The sequence below is a fragment of the Bombyx mori genome, chromosome 27 (assembly GCF_030269925.1).
Source record: "Bombyx mori chromosome 27, ASM3026992v2".
Lineage (NCBI taxonomy): Eukaryota > Metazoa > Arthropoda > Insecta > Lepidoptera > Bombycidae > Bombyx > Bombyx mori.
In genome coordinates this window covers 5,805,693-5,825,232 of record NC_085133.1, presented here as the reverse complement: position 1 = coordinate 5,825,232, position 19,540 = coordinate 5,805,693, and the positions used below count along the sequence as shown (strand labels likewise).

Below are 19,540 nucleotides of genomic sequence, written 5' to 3'. Positions count from 1 at the left end.
ATTACACACACTACATACCATGTATTTGACGCACACACGCATGCATACTATTTATTGTCAAGCTTTTGTTCTTGACGTCTGTTGTCAAATTGGGAAGAGATTAAATATTATTTGTCTTTGTTAATATTTTTTATAGTGTAATCTTGGCAAAATTTGTGATTATAGAAGTATAAAATACAATCATAATAGTGTACAAACTTACAATTGCAATTAAATAAAGTCGAATTTCGACTACTACGGGACCTCTAGTTAAAAAAAATATTCATATCATCTTTGTAATACTGTAGTCGCCCAGTGGGATTACGTTGTTTCAACGGTTTTTTTTCACTATAATCCGACTATAATCTAAAAGAAAGTTCAATGACTGACCGAGCTGGCTGAAAGAATCTCTAGGTAGTGCCTTGCGCATCGGGGCTAAGAATGAAAAATGTAAAATTAAAATGTAACTTGTTCCTGTAACAGAACTATCTATATTATTGCAGTTACGTATATATGCGTTATAATTAACCGACCTCAAAAAAGGAAGAGGTTCTCAATTCGAATATATGTTTTTCTATGTTTGTTAACTCATTTTTGGACTGAGTAAATCGATTTTGATGATTTTTTTTTACTAGAAAGCTGACGCTTCCCGTGTGGTCCCATTTCAATTTAGTCCAGTTCTGATAATGGTATCCATGAGAAAACCATATAAGCCTTAAATTTGCATTAAGTACGTGCGCGACAAATAGATGAATAACTGAATAACTCAATATCACGCCCACCGATTTGGATGATTATTGTTTTTAGTGTATATTAATTTGTTTTGGAATATCTTTTTTTTTTCTATTTGAAGTCAGTTTTTGTTAAAGCATCACTATTTACAATTATTAAAGTTTTGTATCGTACATTGTTCCTATCGGATCCTCCTGTTCTATTATCGGTGTTTTTAAGTTCTCGAAGCATTCGGCGCGCAACTTAGCCCACAAATACAACCCACTGAGTTACTGGCCGGATTATCTCAATGGGTCGAGATTTTCACATCGATTTTGCGAAGCATTGCTCCTGCTAGAGCTAGTAAGCTAATTTACCCGTCCACGTGTAGTTGGAATTGCCCTTTAGGGCACCAACGATTTAGGTAGGGGAAAAAAGGTCCTAAATGCACGGACTTGTGAGGAGTTCAGTAAAGTTATAAAGATTATTATTTATATATTATTGTTATGAAAACAATATTTATCAGGTACTAGCTGACCCGGCAGACCTCGTAGTGCCTCAATCGATAAATAAAAGCTTTTGTATAAAATAAACTTAAAACAAACAAAAGGAATCCGTCCGACGGGGGACACATCAAAGGAAAAACAAAATTGTTATTTTTATTTATTTCCGAGCATTTTAATATTTATTTACCTTTTAAACCTTCTCTGGACTTACACAAATAATTCAAGACCAAAATTAGCCAAATCGGTCCAGCCGTTCTCGAGTTTTAACGAGACTAACGAACAGCAATTCATTTTTGTGTATATAGATTTTAATATTATGTGATTTTTATTTACGCTCTACTGTAAAATGCTTTTGCAATCCGTATAATCAAATAAATATAGGCGTCGTGATCTATATATAATACTGTGGGCAGATAATTACGATTTCACGACTGTACGTGATGTAGCTCACCCACATTAAACTTAATTTGCTTACAAGAAAAATGTAAGTAAAACTTGCTTATCATCAATAATTAATTGTATGTGACATATTGACTTTGTTATGAAATTGATGTCCAAGTTTTTGCTTGCGCACTCGTGTTTGTCGATTCGGATAGCTATCATAACAATGCGGTCATATATTACTTATATCTCGCAATTTGTGTAATTCAACAGTTTACATAATTGAAAATAATTTGAGCAATATGTTCGTATTATTAGATACTAGCCGTATTCGCCCGCTTCGCTGGGCATTTAAAATTAACATTATTATTTATTGTCATTATTATTAGGGAGTCCAACACTCATATAAATATTAGCCTATCCATTAAATACATGTATTTTCTAAATAGATACCAACCAAGTTTGAAGTCAATCGGATGCATGGCTCAGTAGTTATAACGGAACATCCGTAACAGCCACTGTAGTAATATATTAGTATTAGTATAGATTTACTTTCGTAATTATGCATAAAATATACATTAAGTCAATAAAAAAAGCATTACACACACTACCATGCATTTGACACAACAAATATATTGTTTGTCTTTAATATTATTTGTCTATAGCGCAGCCTTGGCGAAATCTGTTATTATAGAAGTATAATATTATTAGTCTTTGACAATAGAACCATAATAATGTTCAAACTTATAATTTCAATTAATTATTGTCGAATTTAGACTACTAATATTTATAATTTGGGTATTAAACACCCGCGTATGTTCATGAACCTTTAACCTTATTTGTATGGTTTCTCGTCTGCTTCGTGTTGATATCATTAGTGACTAAATTTCGTGGAAATAGGGCACAGTATTGGCCTTTGTTTATACTCGTAGTGTAGCATTTCGTGTATTAAGGAAAACCAAAGGTTCATATTTAGCAACGGATGTCCTTAACCTGATAAGAGGGCAAAGGTATCTTGTAAATTTACACGTTACCAAACACGCATTTAGCTCGGTCGGTAATTCGTCCAGTTTATACGCATTTCTAAAATGCGAGTGAATAACGCTATTATATGAGTTATATTTCCATTAGTAGCTAGACGGTTTTCGATGCACCGGTGTTCGAATCTCAGGCGGGTACCAATTTTTCTAATGAAATACGTACTCAACAAATGTTCACGATTGACATCCACGGTGAAGGAATAACATCGTGTAATAAAAATGAAACCCGCAAAATTATAATTTGCGTAATTACTGGTGGTAAGACCTCTTGTGAGTCCGCGCGGGTGGGTACCATCACCCTGCCTATTTCTGCCGTGAAGCAGTAATGCGTTTCGGTTTGAAGGGTGGGGCAGCCGTTGTAACTATACTTGAGACCTTAGAACTTATATCTCAAGGTGGGTGGCGCATTTACGTTGTGGATGTCTATAGGCTCCAGTAACCACTTAACACCAGGTGGGCTGTGAGCTCGTCCCCCATCGAAGCGATAAAAAAAAAAGACGATTTTACCTTGGCATTCACCCAAAGAACTCTAAAACGATAAGAAATGTTGTTATCAATAAATTCAAAGTACGGTCTTCCCCGTTCCTAAAACAGCCGTAATATGATTCAATAGCTTGTTAGACTCCGAAATCGTCACGGGTCGTTGTACTCCTAATCTCATAAGCATCAGAGCGGTAGTTTATTGAACTTTATCGTGCTTGTTAAAGCTTAAAGCAAATTCACAAAAAAAATGTGCTTTCGTTTTTGGTACAGGTGGGAAACTGTTGGCTTTTGTAGAATTAAATTCAACAATGCTATATTATGATGATGATCATACATTATCTTCCTTATGTGTTACAGTTAGTACAAATAAAATACACAAACTTCAATTTTAAAAGACTCGTAATTGAATTATTTTAATAGAATCCAATTGTAGTATGAAATAAATAAAACCACATATGACGTATGTATTTACAATCTTCCTGTACCACTTATGGGCAAACAAGATTTCCACCGATCGAATATTGTACGATAACCACAACCTTGAAATATTAAGTCTGAAGTTTCTGTTGCATATGATTAACTTATAATTCGCTATCTAAATTTTTTAATGAGTTTTATTTAATTACTTTTTTCCCTTTTTTGTTCCTACCTATGCTGATAGCCTTGAGTGGCTATTTCAACTTCGCCCTAACATGTAAGTGAGCTCACAGGGCTCAAACCGGAGTGCTGCTAACTGGCCCTAGGAAGAGCATTCCTTCGCAGAATCTACCACCGGATCGGAAACGCGACCCACGATCCGACGAGAAACTCAGTGGGCTGTGTCTATGGGTCAGTTCGCTCGTCGAGCCCTTCGTCGCCAGCGACGGATTCGACGAGGACTTTGGCCGGTGCTTGGTATACCTAAAAGCACAGTTAATGGATCGGGAGGATCCATAATGACATGTTTGGGCGACGTCGACTATTTACCATTCAGTCTACAGAATCGTGTATGTAATTCCCAGCGGCCATGATAAGAGGGTTCTCGTGCCGCCTTCTCAAAGTGGCGCAGTGATGCCGATTGTAGATAGTTACTGACTGAGGTTCTATAGTAATAATGTCTCCTGTTATGAGATTATTTATAAACGATTGTTGATTTTCGTTCTTTTTCCTAATAGGTAGTGGCACTATGGGCGTATTCCAACTACGCGCCGACGAGAAATTGATTTTCAAAATAGCAATAGAACCGTATGAAAAAAAAAAAGAATTTTGTTCCATCCCGCTCAGACATATTAAAATATTATTGAGTAAAACTTTTATACTGTGTTGTATTAAAAATTAAACACTGACTATAATGTTTCCCTACATTTGAGTCTTTCATTGATATGAACAGAATGACTAATTTTGAGCGATTCTTTCGACGTATTTGTAATTTAAGTAAACAGGATAAAGACTATTTTCAATTAATTGTTTCAAAGCACAGTCGGAAATTGTAAAATACAGTTTTGCTTGTTTATTTATACAAATTTTGATTCGATGAAATAGTGGAATGATTTTTGTAATCTGCTCGTGCAATTGTTTGAACATTTCGTAAGTGATATTGCATTTTGATGCAACTCTGTTAAGGAATCTTGAATGTTATTATTCTACATTGTCCAAAAAAAACTATACTTGTTTTCCAAACATTATAAATTGTCATTTAAAAAATACGCTAGCATTATTGACATTAGTAATAAAAATTAATGAACCCATCAAGAGACTTATTTAGGACATTTCACAACACCTGATTGATCACAATACATTTGTCTCTTTCGTTGACGTTTGAAATTAACTTTTTTTTTATTACTTAGATGGGTGGACGAGCTCATAGCCCACTTGGTGTTAAGTGGTTACTGGAGCCCATAGACATCTACAACGTAAATGCGCCACCCATCTTGAGATATAAGTTCTAAGGTCTCAGTATAGTTACAGCGGCTGCTCCACCCTTCAAACCGAAACGCATTACTGCTTCTCGGCTGAAATACGCAGGGTGGTGGTACCTACCAGTGCGGACTCACAGGAGGTCCTACCACCAGTAAAAACTGTCAACATGAAAACACAAAATGTAATTCCTAGATAGAGCTATATTTATTTTTATTATATTAATGACTGTAAATGACCATACAGTAAAATATTGATCCGACCAGATTAAACGTATTAATTTTTTTTTTTTTATGGAACGCTATTAAAAATAAAAATTTGTACGTTGATAAGTATCTACAGATATCGGATTATGTTTTCCGAGAACTATCACAATAATTTTCGATAAGTACACATTGTTAAGCTAATTATCAATAATAATATCGTATCAAAAAAAAATTAAATGTAGGTCTTTGAAATAAATCAATAATGTAAATGACTAACTATACGCCTACTACGTAATTAGTACTACTACTAGTATGTGCTTATAAATATTAGTATATAATGTGATATAGTGAAATGAATTTACCAAATCTCCAAATTGTATAAATGTTTTAAATATACAAAAGAGCTATTCATCTCTTTTTTATTACATAGATGGGTTAACAGGCCTACAGTTCATCTCTTATTTAGATTGTTAAGTTGCTACGGAAGCCTATAAGTTATCACTAAGTGAATGCCACGTCGCCGCGTCGCCTTACCGCATGACATCGAAATCTCAATTGTATTATAATAATATATGGGTCGTCTTACCCAACGAAAAATGTATCGCATAATTCCTTTGAAATAGACAGAATAGTGAAAATTACTCTGGTTTGCAACAAAATCCATAGAGATGCAGAATAAAACGATCGAATTATTTTGCAGCCAAAGGATAATACGTTCTGTGGACTGCACATTACAATACATTATTCAAGGGATCGAAAGCGTCGCAAAACAAAAGACTCTAGATGCAACTAACACAAAAGCTTTGTCGCTTCCATATGGTTGTAATTTTTAATGTTCGATTAATAAATAACTTATCGATAATTTATTTCCGTCATCGGACAACCGAGGTGCTAATGTGTTATTAAAAAACTTAATAAAACAGAAAAAATGTATTATCATTACGAAATCTCTAAAATATAATCACTTGTCACTACTATTGTAATAAGTAATTAGGTTTCGCTGTTATTATAGAATATGACAATGCAAGCATAAAACACGTAGGTACGTATTACGTCTAAATGTTTATAAAAACAAGTATGTCCGTGATTCACGCTTATGAGTCACTCTGTTATGTCGTTCTCTGTGATGTAGATTACATCCAGTCGTGCTATTAAAATAGGTCACATCGTAAAAATTTATATGAAGAAAATATTTTAATGTCAAATACGTTTTACGCGTCAGTTTTATGAGTCAATTGTATTTTTAAATGAACCACCAGTTTAATTGCGACTGGGATTGATTGAATATTAATATAACTAGCCGTAGTCGCCCGTTTCGCTGGGCATTTAAAATTAACATTATTATTTATTGTCATTATTATTAGGGAGTCCAACATTCATATAAATATTAGCCTATCCATTAAGTATATGTATTTTCTACATGAATACGAAGTTTCAAGTCAATCGGATGCATGATTCAGTATTTATAACGGAACATCCGTAAAAACCACTGTATATTTATATATTGGTATAGATATAAATAAAACATCATCTTAGTTATGTAAAGTCGCTGTTAGTTGTGAATTGGTATCACAAACTTTATTTCGTAAAACACTTACTTAACGGGATGTACTCGTAAATGAAAAATTTATGATTTACGGACAAAATGTCAAAAACCGTTTAAATTTGCTTCATGATATAAAATTAATGATGTGATTGAAATAGTGATATGTTGTTGCGCTGCTCTGCTAATATATTTATGAAGTTTATTGTGTATGCATATCAATAATATGAAGTTATAATAATGTATATTATATAAATTATATAATCAAATTCAAATATAATATGCTTCTTATGAATTAAGGGCGTCGTTTTCGGGGCGATCGTCCATGTTTTAAATGCGTTACGTATTTTGAGAAAGTGTGATGGAATTTGGTCAAACTCCTTCGGTTTATTTTTAATAATGCTCGAACCAATATAGCGGTTTTCAATTGAACCGGATCTTAAACATCGATCAAGATTCGTCAATTTTATACGCAATATGTCTTATACGGTTTTACTAAATGTTTTATTATGACTTCGTGAGGTATGTGATTGTCTAAGGACCTTAAGACCTTGTCGAGTATAATAAGGAAGACGTTGTCAACTAACAAAGGTTTTTTTTTAAATGACCTAATAGAACACAAAGAAAATGACTATTTTCAGTTATCAATTAATCGTTCTACCCATAATACGCGGTATAAATAGTAGATCAGAGAATATGATTGTTTGAATATTCATTAACATGGATTTTATCAGGTTCATTTGGAAATCGATTATCATTAGAATTATCGATAAATTCTTTAAAAACGTCCTTTTTTTTCGAAAATGAATAATCTTAATAAAACATAAAATGACAGTGTGTTTATTTGCACATAAATAAATACATGTGTACAGTCTAATGGATCTAAATCTTTTTCGATATTATAATATATTTAGGTGATAGTGGAGCATGCATAAACGATGTATAGATATCGGCTTTAACCATGCATAAATGTTATTCTCATGTATTTGCTGGACACGTGTTTCTCAACAATTCGACCTTAAATATTTTCACACCACACTTGTGTAAGCAGTACGTCGCATACTTATAACTCTTCAGATACTGAAATGATAACGATATTGTGTATTAAACGGTTATGGAGACAATCACTTTCGCATCGCGTGGGGTCCGTTGTTCGGGGTAATACAGGCTAAAGCTGCTTTCGGACTCCGCTATGCTATAGTGCCATGTAATATAGCATAGTAAGTAAGCCGTACAGTAAGCCAATAATATATATAGGTAGTACAGTACAGTTTTTTTTTCACACCTTTGTTGATAACCTTGAGAGGCTATTTTAGCTTCGCCCTAACATGTAGGTGAGCTCACGGGGCTCAAACCGGAGTGTTGCTAACACTGGCCCTAGCAAGAGCAGTGCTTCGCAGAATCTACCACTGGATCGGAAACGCGACCCACCGTGAAGATCCGGCGAGAAACTCAGTGGACTGTGTCTATGGGTTAATTCGCTCGTCGAGCCCTTCGTCGCAAGCGACGGGTTCGATGAGGACGGTGACCGCACAGTACAGTGTGAACGTCTCCATAACAATGTATGGTGCACGATATTGTTGTGCTATGAGCTATATACTATATGATATTATATTATAGCGTAGTCTGAAAGTAGTTTAAGCGTTGCTCTCTTTTGCCCAATGAGTTTCTCGCCGGATCTCTTAAGTGGGTCGCGTTTTCGACCCGATGGTAGATTCTGCGAAGCACTGCTCTTGCTAGGGCTGGTGTTGAATTCTCTCAGGTTGAGCCCGTGAGCTCACCTACTCGACGGCGCGTAACTGGAACAGTCTCTTAGGCTAATAGGTAGGAAAAAAAACTGCGCTAGTTCAGACGAGTACATCAGTCTTCTGAACCACTGAAATGAGTGTAATAAACAACTGAAATGAGTGTGATATTGTAATTCATGAGTAGGTACAATGCAACGATCTCTTACGAATATTGCTTTAACGAAATACGCTCAATTTCTCTTTCGGTCATTCTATTACCAATCGTCCCTATTCCGTTGGGAATATTTAAGAAATAAACATTTAAAATTACAATAGTAATTATTTATGAGGCGTAATATCGTGTACATCTATGATCAATCTTCATCAATCTTACTAATATGTGTTCCATTACTGAACTATATAATATAATTTTAACTTTTTGAAGAATGCAATAGCCGATAACCTATTCACACAAACAAAACAATATAAATGATCTAACCAATGTTATATGCCTTGATAGTATAGTTTATTAATTACATCGGGTTATCGTGATAGTATAGTTTATTAATTACATCGGGTTATCGCTGATACGTTCAGTTAATTATATTTTAACTGTATCGACTTAATTACACGGCACGATAACATTTATAAAGAGGGCACATCACAGTTTTAGTTCCAATGAATCTAGAGAAATCATTAGATAGTAGTGACCCGCACTATCGTAGTATCACAAGGTCGGGCTTCGGTTCCCGGTCGAAGTTAGGATTTCCTTTTTTTATTGCTCAGATGAGTGTACGAACTCACGATCCACCTGGTGTTAATTGGTTACCGGAGCCCATACACGTCATCAACATAAATGCCTCCAACCACCTTGAGACATGAGTTCTAAGTTCTCAGTTTTTTTTTACGGGACAACGGCCGCCATACCCTTCAAACCGAAAAGTATTACAGTTTTACGGCAGAAGTAGGCTGGTTGGTGGTACCTACCAGTGCGGGCTCACAAAACGCCTCGCCTCAACGAGGGGAACGCCACGCTCACGCTGGGTGCAACGCGCGCTTTGTATCTAGCTATACTCGACTATTGGTTCTTATACCTATACTCATAGCCTTCAGAGTTTTTTTTTACCTAGATGGGTGGACAAGCTCACAGCCTATAGACAACTACGACGTGTATGCGCCACCCACCTTGAGATGTAAGTTCTAAGGTCTCAAGTATAGTTACAACGGCTGCCCCACCCTTCAAACCGAAACGCATTACTGCTTCACGGCAGAAATAGGCAGGGTGCTGATACCTACCCGCGCGGACTCACAATACGTCCTACCACCAGTTATTACGCAAATTATCTTTCTTGCGGGTTCGATTTTTATTACATGATGTTATTTCTTTCACCGTGGTAGTCATTCGTGAACATTTGTTAAGTACGTGTTTCATTAGAGATATTAGTACTCGATTCTACTACGGGACTCGAACACCAGCACAGTCGCGTTGCTCGATACGAATGCACCAGGCGTCTTACCATTTAGGCCACGACGACTTCAGAACCTATGTGAGAGATACTCGGGTATTGGGCATGCATATTTTTCTTGTCGCGTAAATGTTTTCGGCATTCGTAATACAAAAAGAAATTGGGGTTCGCATGTGGTTGTCGTGTCTGTATTAAATATAAGATATTATGTTTTTCCCTAAATTGATTATGATGAAACTTGGTAGAGCTGATTTGGCAGTCCTTGGCGTTACTTGCATTTTAATGGAATCGATTCTTTGCATATCTTTGGTTATCGAAGCGCATATACACCGCAACACGAATCATCTGAAGTGAAGTCAAACTCTCAATCAGGCTATGGAATGAGCTCCCCTCCACGGTGTTTCCCGAGCGCTATGACATGTCCTTCTTCAAAAGAGGCTTGTTGAGAATATTAAGCGGTAGGCAGCGGCTTAGCTCTGCCTCTGGCATTGCTGAAGTCCATGGACGACGGTAACCTTTTCAGCATCAGGTGGGCCGTGTGTTCGCTAGTCTACAAGGGCAATAAAAAAATGTATATTAAAGCCGGTCCTAAATTTTTTAAACAGAGAGCGAATCTTCACTCATAAAACCTGTTCGGATCTACAATTATCGCTGGTACTTACGCATTGCAAGTTTCACTTAACAAAAATAAGCGTGCTTAATAAAAAGTGATGAAATGCATACTAGCTGCTACACGATTGCGTTGTAACGACCTTGCTACTACATTTCGGTGGCAAACGGACCGTACCATCATTAACAAACAGCATATGTTGTGTTGTTGGTCTGTGACGTAATGGCAATTAATGCTTTTTTTTTGCTGCCTCATCGCTCGAATTAATTGGGATTTCCTTTTTTTAACGTTGTTGTTTTACAATAAATGCGGTTAGCTTAGATAATTATTTTTATGATCCATTAGTGAAACTGGGCCACGCGTCGTTTATGACTAAACCTAAGGAACAGAAGTATTTAGTGGAAAGACTAGTGTCGTCGAAAGAATGTACTATGCCAGACAAACTTCGTTGAATTATAAGCGGATAGTCAAGCATCTAAAATCGTCTATGGCCTAGACTGGCTTAAAGGATAAGAGTCCTGGATGTAAAGGAAGGGAATAAAAATGAAAACGGAAACATTTATAAATTTTCATATTTACTGGTGGATTGCATGTCGGCTGTAACATCTATGTTTATTAAAATTATAATCTATGATATGAATGAATATTATGAAAATAATGTAATAGTTATTACCGTTATCTAACTAGTAATGATGTTTAGTCGATCTCTGTGGCATGGTTGGAAAGTTTGCAAAGTAAATAATAATAGTTTCTAGCTATAGCACAGTTCCTCTTACCGTCAGCGTCCCATTCCTTATTATACTAATGAGATGTAATTAATTTAAAAACTCAACCAAAAGTTCTTTTAAATGCACAAACGATATAAAAATGTTTCGTTGTCTTCAGTTTTTGTAAATAGCTATTAGTAAAACTCCTCTAATTAGGGGTGCATTCGCTTTTAATTTCAATAAAAAATAATCTAACGGGTAAACAACGCTTTCTTGTCGATTCTTCTTGATGGAAAAATTGCGCTTCGAAGCGTTGGTGAAGTCATGACTAGATAAAAACGCCGATAATGATCTATTTGAAGTATACACTATGTTAAATAGAACTTTATTAGTATTGGAATGTAGTTCGTCCCTCGTGATCTATAAATAACTCTAGATAGAATGAAAACAGCGATAAAGGTGACCTGATCGAATCAACGTGTCATTAAACAAGACAGCGTCCCCAAAATTCTAATTTATACCCTTTAATATCAGTAGCTTAAAGCATATAGTACGCTTTCGGCAATTTACAGCGATGTTATGAATACGCTGTAGTGTTAAAAGCAAGGGATTAAAATATTGAGATGAAGCTGTAGAAGACTAATCTGTTTGTACTAGGCAAATGGGCGTACAATAACGTAACAATCTAATAACTAGATATCTTCTACTTCTGAGTCGATCTCTTCATTGCTAAAAGTCGTGTCTAGTTTGAAATGTTGACCACTGGATGTGCTTACTATACCTTCTACTATACCTACTATACCTAAATTACAGGGATCACTGTTTCTTTTAAAAAAATTACGAAATGTATTTTAAATCACCATTTAAATCACCAATCAATGCACATTGTGGCTAATCATTTGTGTATTAGTGTACGGTTAATGGATAGCTCGTCTTTCATATTGGCCTCAAATGACGTCACAGTCGAGTGAGTCGAGTTTCATTTGAGTCGAATTTTGTAAAGACCGATAAAAAAAGCTATCAGATTTAATTTCGTGTGAACGCTAAACGAAGCCAAACAAATATATACTATTCTCTGAATAAATAAATCAGTATGAGTTTAAAAATACATTAGTCGATATCGTTGAAGAAACGAATAAGGTAAGCCCAAGGTTCATCGGTTTTACATGTTCAAGCAGTCCACTCCGTTTAATACGACCGAAAATCTTAATTTTTAATGTTTCACGGTCTTTCGTTTTTGAGTTTATAATCTAGTTAAAAGCTTATAACTTTCAATTTTAGTGCGATTCCGAAATGGTATAATATGTACATTACACTAAATGTTATTATTACATTCGCGTAGTATTTTTTGTTTTACGCTAACGTACACTGATTTGATTATAAGCTTGTATTTTCGTTCGCGATTTTAATTACGCCTAGCGTTTCTTGTTTTCGTGGATACAACTTAATTAAGACAATGGACGAGTGGTTCTAGAACGTGAACGTCGTATGAGTTCAATTTGTGTATGTGTGTGTGTGTGTGTGTATACTAAATTTTGTTGTTTGGAAATCGAATGAGGTCACACTGATTGCTTCATTCAGCTCATTTAAATGCTGATTGATCATTTAATCCTAATAATCAATCTGTTCAATTTAGTTTGTGTGACCGTTTTAATAAAAAGTAAATTAGAAGGCGGTAGATGCGACTCCTGTGTTTATAACTACTCAATTCTATGGGCATAAGGGATAGCTCTCTATAAGTGTCATGCTTACACGTTTTTATCGGAAGTAATTCGTTTCGTAAATGTGCGGGTAAGTGCTAACGCTTGGCCCATATCTGCCGTGATAATGCTTCGAGATTCGGTTTAATTGTCATTCTTAAAATCGAATAGAAACTGATCATATTTGTTGTAAGATGTGATATCTACGGGCTTCCGTTAAATACCGTCGGTCCTTGTGTACGTCAATACATAAGTACTAATTCAATAAGCTTCATCTCTGTACTCCCCTAAGGTAGACTGTTAGAGAATGCCTATGGCATTAAGTCCGCCTTTATACTTTCTAGTATAAGAAGTTATAAATAAATAATTAAATAAATAAATAATTAAAGAAAGAGTTCGAAATTCAAAATGTACAGAAAACAACTTTCCTTTGTTCACAGCTGGACACTAGCGGCAATGGCTACATCGACTTGAAGGAACTGAAGGATGCTCTAGATGGCGTAGGATATAAGATTCCACAATGGAAGGTATACTAAAGTTTTTGAAAACAATTCTCATTTTTAATACGCTTTTATTAGCTTTAGACGTACGTATATTAGTATGTAACGGAATCTTTGAACATGATTTTGACCGCCTGCAAAACGTCGGATTAACTCGAAATTTGGTATACTTATTAAGGACCGATGAAAATTAAAAATTAAAAAAAAATATTGAAGAAATTGAAATAATAAAAAAAAAAAAAAGTTTAAAAAGACTAACAAAATACTCTTTTATAGAAAATTCAACTAAAAAATAGAATATAAATTTGAATTAAAAATAGTGTAAGAAAAAATGATTTTTAATTACACTATTTTTAATTCAAATTTATTTTCTTTTTTTTAGTTGAGTTTTCTATAAAAGCGTATTTTGTTAGTTTTTTTTAACTATTTTTTTTATTGTCAATGGAAATTTCAACCTCTCTTATTCTGCATGCTAACTTACGGGGTATGTTCTTTTTTAAAAAAAAAAACCAAATATATTCAATTCTTCGCTAATTCAAGCGCTGTTTCTTTAGGTACGGTGCATGATCGAGGAGTACTACGATAATGGAGGGAAGCACGGACGAGGTGTCAACGGAAGTTTGAACGGCGACGCCAGACGGAACGGCATGTCGCTTGTGGAGTTTGAGGATCTGTGCGCCAATCTTAAAGCACAACAGGTGAGAAGGTTCCAGAAATTTCATAGGAACTCTTTGCTCGAAAACTAAGAATTTTCTTTTTGTAACCCCATCATAGTTTTTGTATGATGACGTGGCAATTGATATTTAAAAAAAAACCACCATCACTCACGTACGCTCGCATTTTCATGGCGATGATGTAAATTTAATTTTATTTTTGTTGAATAATTGAAGACATGAGAGGATGAAGGGGATATGATACAATATTTTAATTTTGAGAAAACGGGCAACAAACTTTTGTTACTTGTACTTTCTCTTCGTACATAACTCATTCATCACATGTTTATAAAAATGGCCTTTAAACCCGCACTGTTAAGGTCTAATATAGTTTATAGGCACATAACACCTTCATTCACTGTAAAAACTCAAAAACCTTAAAAATGGTACTTAACCCCTTCGTCCATTCAAGTCTTTAATTATCCACATTCAAAACAACCACCGATTGGTAGGTAATACTAATTCATTCATCTGTGAACGTATTTTATAATTACCATGCTGCTCACATTGTGTTAAATACCCTCAGACACAGCCCACATAGTTTCTCGCCGGATCTTCTCAGTGGGTCGCGTTTCCGATCCGCTGGTAGATTCTGCGAAGCACGGCTCTTGCTAGGGTTCGTGTTAGCAACGTCGTCAGGTTTGAGCCCCGTGAGCTCACCTACTAGTTAAGGTTACGCTGAAATAGCCTCTCAAGGCTCTCAGCTTAGGTAGGAAAAAAAAGTGTTAAATACAATCTTTAAACGTCAGCCAACTTCCATATATAAATAGTATCTCTTAAAAGGAAACGAACGTCATTTTACCGATTCGTGAACGCTCGGCGCGAACCGGAAACATCGGTGTTTACTTTAAATGGAAAACGCCATTACATCTTCGCGGCTCCTTGGAATTCATGGTAATAAGGCGACCGCAAACCATTCCAGGACACGAGGAATTGATAGATCTCAATCCGTAGTATTTTTATAGGCACGTTATGTTCCGGAACAATGTCATTTAATACAATCAAATATATCCGTATGGCGCAATACTTTAATAATCTCGGACCCCAGTATAGGGCAGTTAACTTCGTGAATTTTTTTTTTTTTTTTTTTTATTGCTTAGATGTGTGGACGAGCTCACAGCCCACCTGGTGTTAAGTGGTTACTGGAGCCCATAGACATCTACAACGTAAATGCGCCACACACCTTGAGATATAGTTCTAAGGTCTCAGTATAGTCACAACGGCTGCCCCACCCTTCAAACCGAAACGCATTACTGCTTCACGGCAGAAATAGGCGGGGCGGTGGTACCTACCCGTGCGGACTCACAAGAGGTCCTACCACCAGTAATTACGCAAATTATAATTTTGCGGGTTTGATTTTCACTGCACGATGTTATTCCTTCACCGTGGAAGTCAATCGTGAACATTTGTTGAGTACGTATTTCATTAGAAAAATTGGTACCCGCCAGCGAGATTCGAACACCGTTGCACCGCTCGATACGAATGCACCGGACGTCTTATCCTTTAGGCCACAACGACTTCAAATGAATGCGTAATTCAAGATTTACAACGTCCCACAAATGAGGCCCTCGTAAATTATGTCGAGTTATTTAATCCCCATGACCGTTTTGATGGGTTAACAGCCAACATAGCGCATTCCGTGACCAGATTATTTGGTGTTCCGGGTCGAAATAGACGCTTCATATTGGATCGTATTCGTCAAAAGGGAAAGGGAAATTGTTCATGACTAGTGGTCCCGCGGTAGTTGAAATTCGACTATAATTAATTGAAATTATAAGTTTGAACATTATTAAGGAACTACATATTGTCAAATATTATTATACTTCTTTATTCACAGATTTCGCCAAGACTACACTTTAGACAAATATTAATTAATAAAGACACAATATTTAATCCATTCTCAATTTGACCACGGACTAAGAAAAGTTTGGCAATAAACAAATAGTATGCATGCGTGTATGCGTCAAGTACACGGTAGTGTGTGTAATGTTCTCTTTTATTGATTTAATGTATTTTTAAGCATCATTTAAAAAAAAAATAACATTCTCCACTCCTTCTCTATATTCTCTATAAGTGTCGGAAAGATCATACTCCTCCGTCCGCGCAATTTTCGTAAAAAGAGGTACAAAGTTTTTGCTTCACGTATTAATATATAGATTCATTAGGTACTCCGCTGTGGCGTATCTGTACAATTAAATCGTTGGAAACGCTGACATCACCATCTGATTAGTACTCGTTAACTTTTTAATGTAATTCTTTTTAGATAAAATAGGTGGAGGATGACGTGAACTATTGTTAAGCTAGCTAATCGGGAAATAGATAATGTCACTGTTTAAAATGATTATCAATGAAATTAGGTAGAAATTTCGGTAGGCAGCGGCTTGGCTCTGCCCCTGGCATTGCTGAAGTCCATGAGCGACGGTAACCACTCACCATCAGGTGGGCCGTACGCTCGTCTGCCTAAAAGGGCAATAATAAAAAAATTTACTCGGTGGTACAGTATTTAGCGCCCCTGACTTTTGCACTGAGGATCGTGGCTTCGATTTCCACATCAGGCAAACATTTGTTTGATGAACAGATTTGTTTGCTCTTTATCTGGATGATCATCACTACATAGTATAAAACAAAGTCGCTTTCTCTGTCCCTATATCCCTATGTATGCTTAAATCTTTAAAACTACGCAACGGATTTTGATGCGGTTTTTTTAATAGATAGAGTGATTGAAGAGGAAGGTTTATATGTATAATAACATCCATTAAATAGTGGCGAAATCAATAATAAATTACAGTTTCCGAAGCGAAGCGAGGGCGGGTCGCTAGTTATCTTTAAATATGTATTTATTAAAGAAAAGAAGGATATAAGTATCTATGCCAGTCTCTGGTACCTATAACACAGGTAATTCTCAATTGGGGTCGGAAGTCTGTGGCGTGATCTGTTTCCAGTTAGTTATCTATCATTAAATCGTAAACATGGCTGGATGTTTATCACAGAGATCTCCAATCTTAACCCATTTGAACTTGATTTCCACATGACGTATACGAATAGGTTTTGATCAATATATAGTTTGTTCCGTTTGAATCGGAGGTAAAGCGGTTCGCCCGTAGTTGTAAAAATATTCAGGGATTACAACATAGAGATTGTTGAAATTAACGTTCAATTGTCTCAGGTGTCGAGCACCTTCAAGCAGGCGGTCAGTAAAAAAGAGAATTTGGAACACCTGGGAGGCATGAGCGAAGCATCAAGCGATGGTAGGTATTCGATTCTCATCATTCTATGTTAACACTAAACATACCATAACGGGTCAAATGACCCATTTCTAACCTTTTGCATTGAAAACGCACATCTCATCTTATTGTTTTAGCACATTGTTGAGAAGTCATGAACTTTTTCTTAACAATTAATCTGTAGTTAATATACTATTTTTTTTGTTTATTTTGAGTAATACTTATCGTATACCGTTATCTACTCGCTATGGTAGAAATTGGTACCAGTAAGTGTTGGTATGATTAGTGTTAAATGTGACCCTGTTGTATTAAATGCTAATTAATGTTGAGAAATTTTGTGGCTGAACTGACCACTTATCATGATTACTGGTGGTAGGACCTCTTGTGAGTCCGCACGGGTAGGTACCACCACCCTGCCTACTTCTGCCGTGAAGCAGTAACGCGTTTCGGTTTGAAGGGTGGGGTAGCCGTCGTAACTATACTGAAACCTTACAACTTATATCTCAAGCTGTGTGGCGCATTTACGTTGTAGATGTCTATGGGCTCCAGTAACCACTTAACACCAGGTGGGCTATGAGCTCGTCCACCCATTAAAGTAGAAAAAAAATTACCATTAAATAAACGGGATAGCTTAGAAGTAATGTTGAATAAGGTGTGCTTCTACGCAATGTTATTTCAATTATACGTAATGCAATATGTTTATACTCTGTGCACGCCCACATTATGTCACTGTCATTTTGACGCATAAAAATAAAGTATATCGTCGATGGGGTACATACCAATAACTCCTAAGTGCATGATCATCTATTTCTCACTAGGCAAAAAAAACGATTGATTGCAAATCGTAAAAAAATTGTTGCCATTTTAATAGTAGCTATTTCTATGAATTGCTAGCAGCCCATATTATAATGATAAAAAGTTAACAGATATTTTCATCGATGCAAAATTCAAGTTTCAGTCTATTGGAATTAAAAAGTTAGTTTTCTCAAACAGGTCGGTTAGGTGTTATTGGCTTTTCATCGAGGACATGTCATTTTGATACAAAAATAACGTATAGTAAAAAGGATGACCCTTAAGTTGTAGGGGATAAGTAGTAATTTGCGATTTTAAGAATGGGTTTTGGTCGAGCAGATTTTGTTTTGTTTCTAAGATACAACGCACTGTTATTTTTTTCTAAGGTACAACGCACTCTGTACGACTCGAAGAACAGATGGCGTTTTCTGGTTGGATCAACAGTAACTTAGAACACGATCCAGACCTCAAACATCTCTTGCCGATCGATCCCGAAGGCAAGCAGCTCTACGAAAAACTCAAAGACGGACTTATTCTATGGTCAGTATCCTACCCTAGCCTCAATATGTAAGGATGACACTATTTGTGTCCATCGTGTATTTTAATTTGTTGCTTTTATGATCGGCCGCCTAATGTAAAGTTGGTCTTCATACTCCACATTTAATTATGAGTGACGAGGAAGTGGTGGGGTTCTGAGGAAGCAACAGGTTTGAAGACTACGCACCTGTGTATCTATCTACATTTGTATCTGTGTAAGGCATGGGAAATCTAATAGACTATGGGAAAGACGAATCCAAAGATACTGCGAATAAATCTATTACTAAGAAACCTGAAAAACTAAATCTAACTACTAAACTAAATTAAAGAATATTATCACGTGAAACCAGAACAAATAAATACCCGTTCATATTTATAATACTAATTAATGTATTTTATATAATAATCAATAATAACAAATAAATTAATATACAACAAGGTGTTGCAAAACTACCCGTAAAGCCGAAAGGAGGTTAAATGGGGCCTTATAACGAGTCCATTCACAATATTTAAGAACCGTAGTAACGCCATATAACATACCCCAAAAAAATTAAAAAATCAGTAAAATTAAAGAGTAGTTTACGCAGAATGTACTTACAATTTCTACCTAATTCGCGTAAGACAAAATTTTTGACAAGTACAACAAATACTTGTGTATAATTCTTGTATTGAGGTAGTAAACACCTATGAATGAAAAATATAAAAACTATTAAAATAAGTAACATATGTACGTAGGCCTTTCTGTTAAATAAATCTGGTTCCCTGACATGACAGCTTAGTAGGGTTGACAAAATTTTTGTCTTCGATAATTAATTAAAT

At 35.7% G+C, this 19,540-nt stretch overlaps 1 protein-coding gene and 1 long non-coding RNA gene across 2 annotated transcripts in view; one reads left to right on the top strand and one right to left on the bottom strand.

The window, feature by feature from the left end:
- Positions 1 to 19,540, bottom strand: part of LOC134201541 (uncharacterized) — a 315,836-nt gene that overhangs the window by 32,275 nt on the left and 264,021 nt on the right. The gene's annotated exons all lie outside the window — the stretch shown is intronic.
- Positions 1 to 19,540, top strand: part of LOC101745417 (plastin-2) — a 53,280-nt gene that overhangs the window by 22,506 nt on the left and 11,234 nt on the right. Inside the window, exons 2-5 of the mRNA XM_004923454.5 lie at positions 13,396 to 13,482; positions 14,010 to 14,153; positions 17,335 to 17,416; positions 18,571 to 18,724. Of these exons, the coding sequence (XP_004923511.1) occupies positions 13,396 to 13,482; positions 14,010 to 14,153; positions 17,335 to 17,416; positions 18,571 to 18,724 (467 nt within the window). The remainder of the gene's footprint in view (positions 1 to 13,395; positions 13,483 to 14,009; positions 14,154 to 17,334; positions 17,417 to 18,570; positions 18,725 to 19,540) is intronic.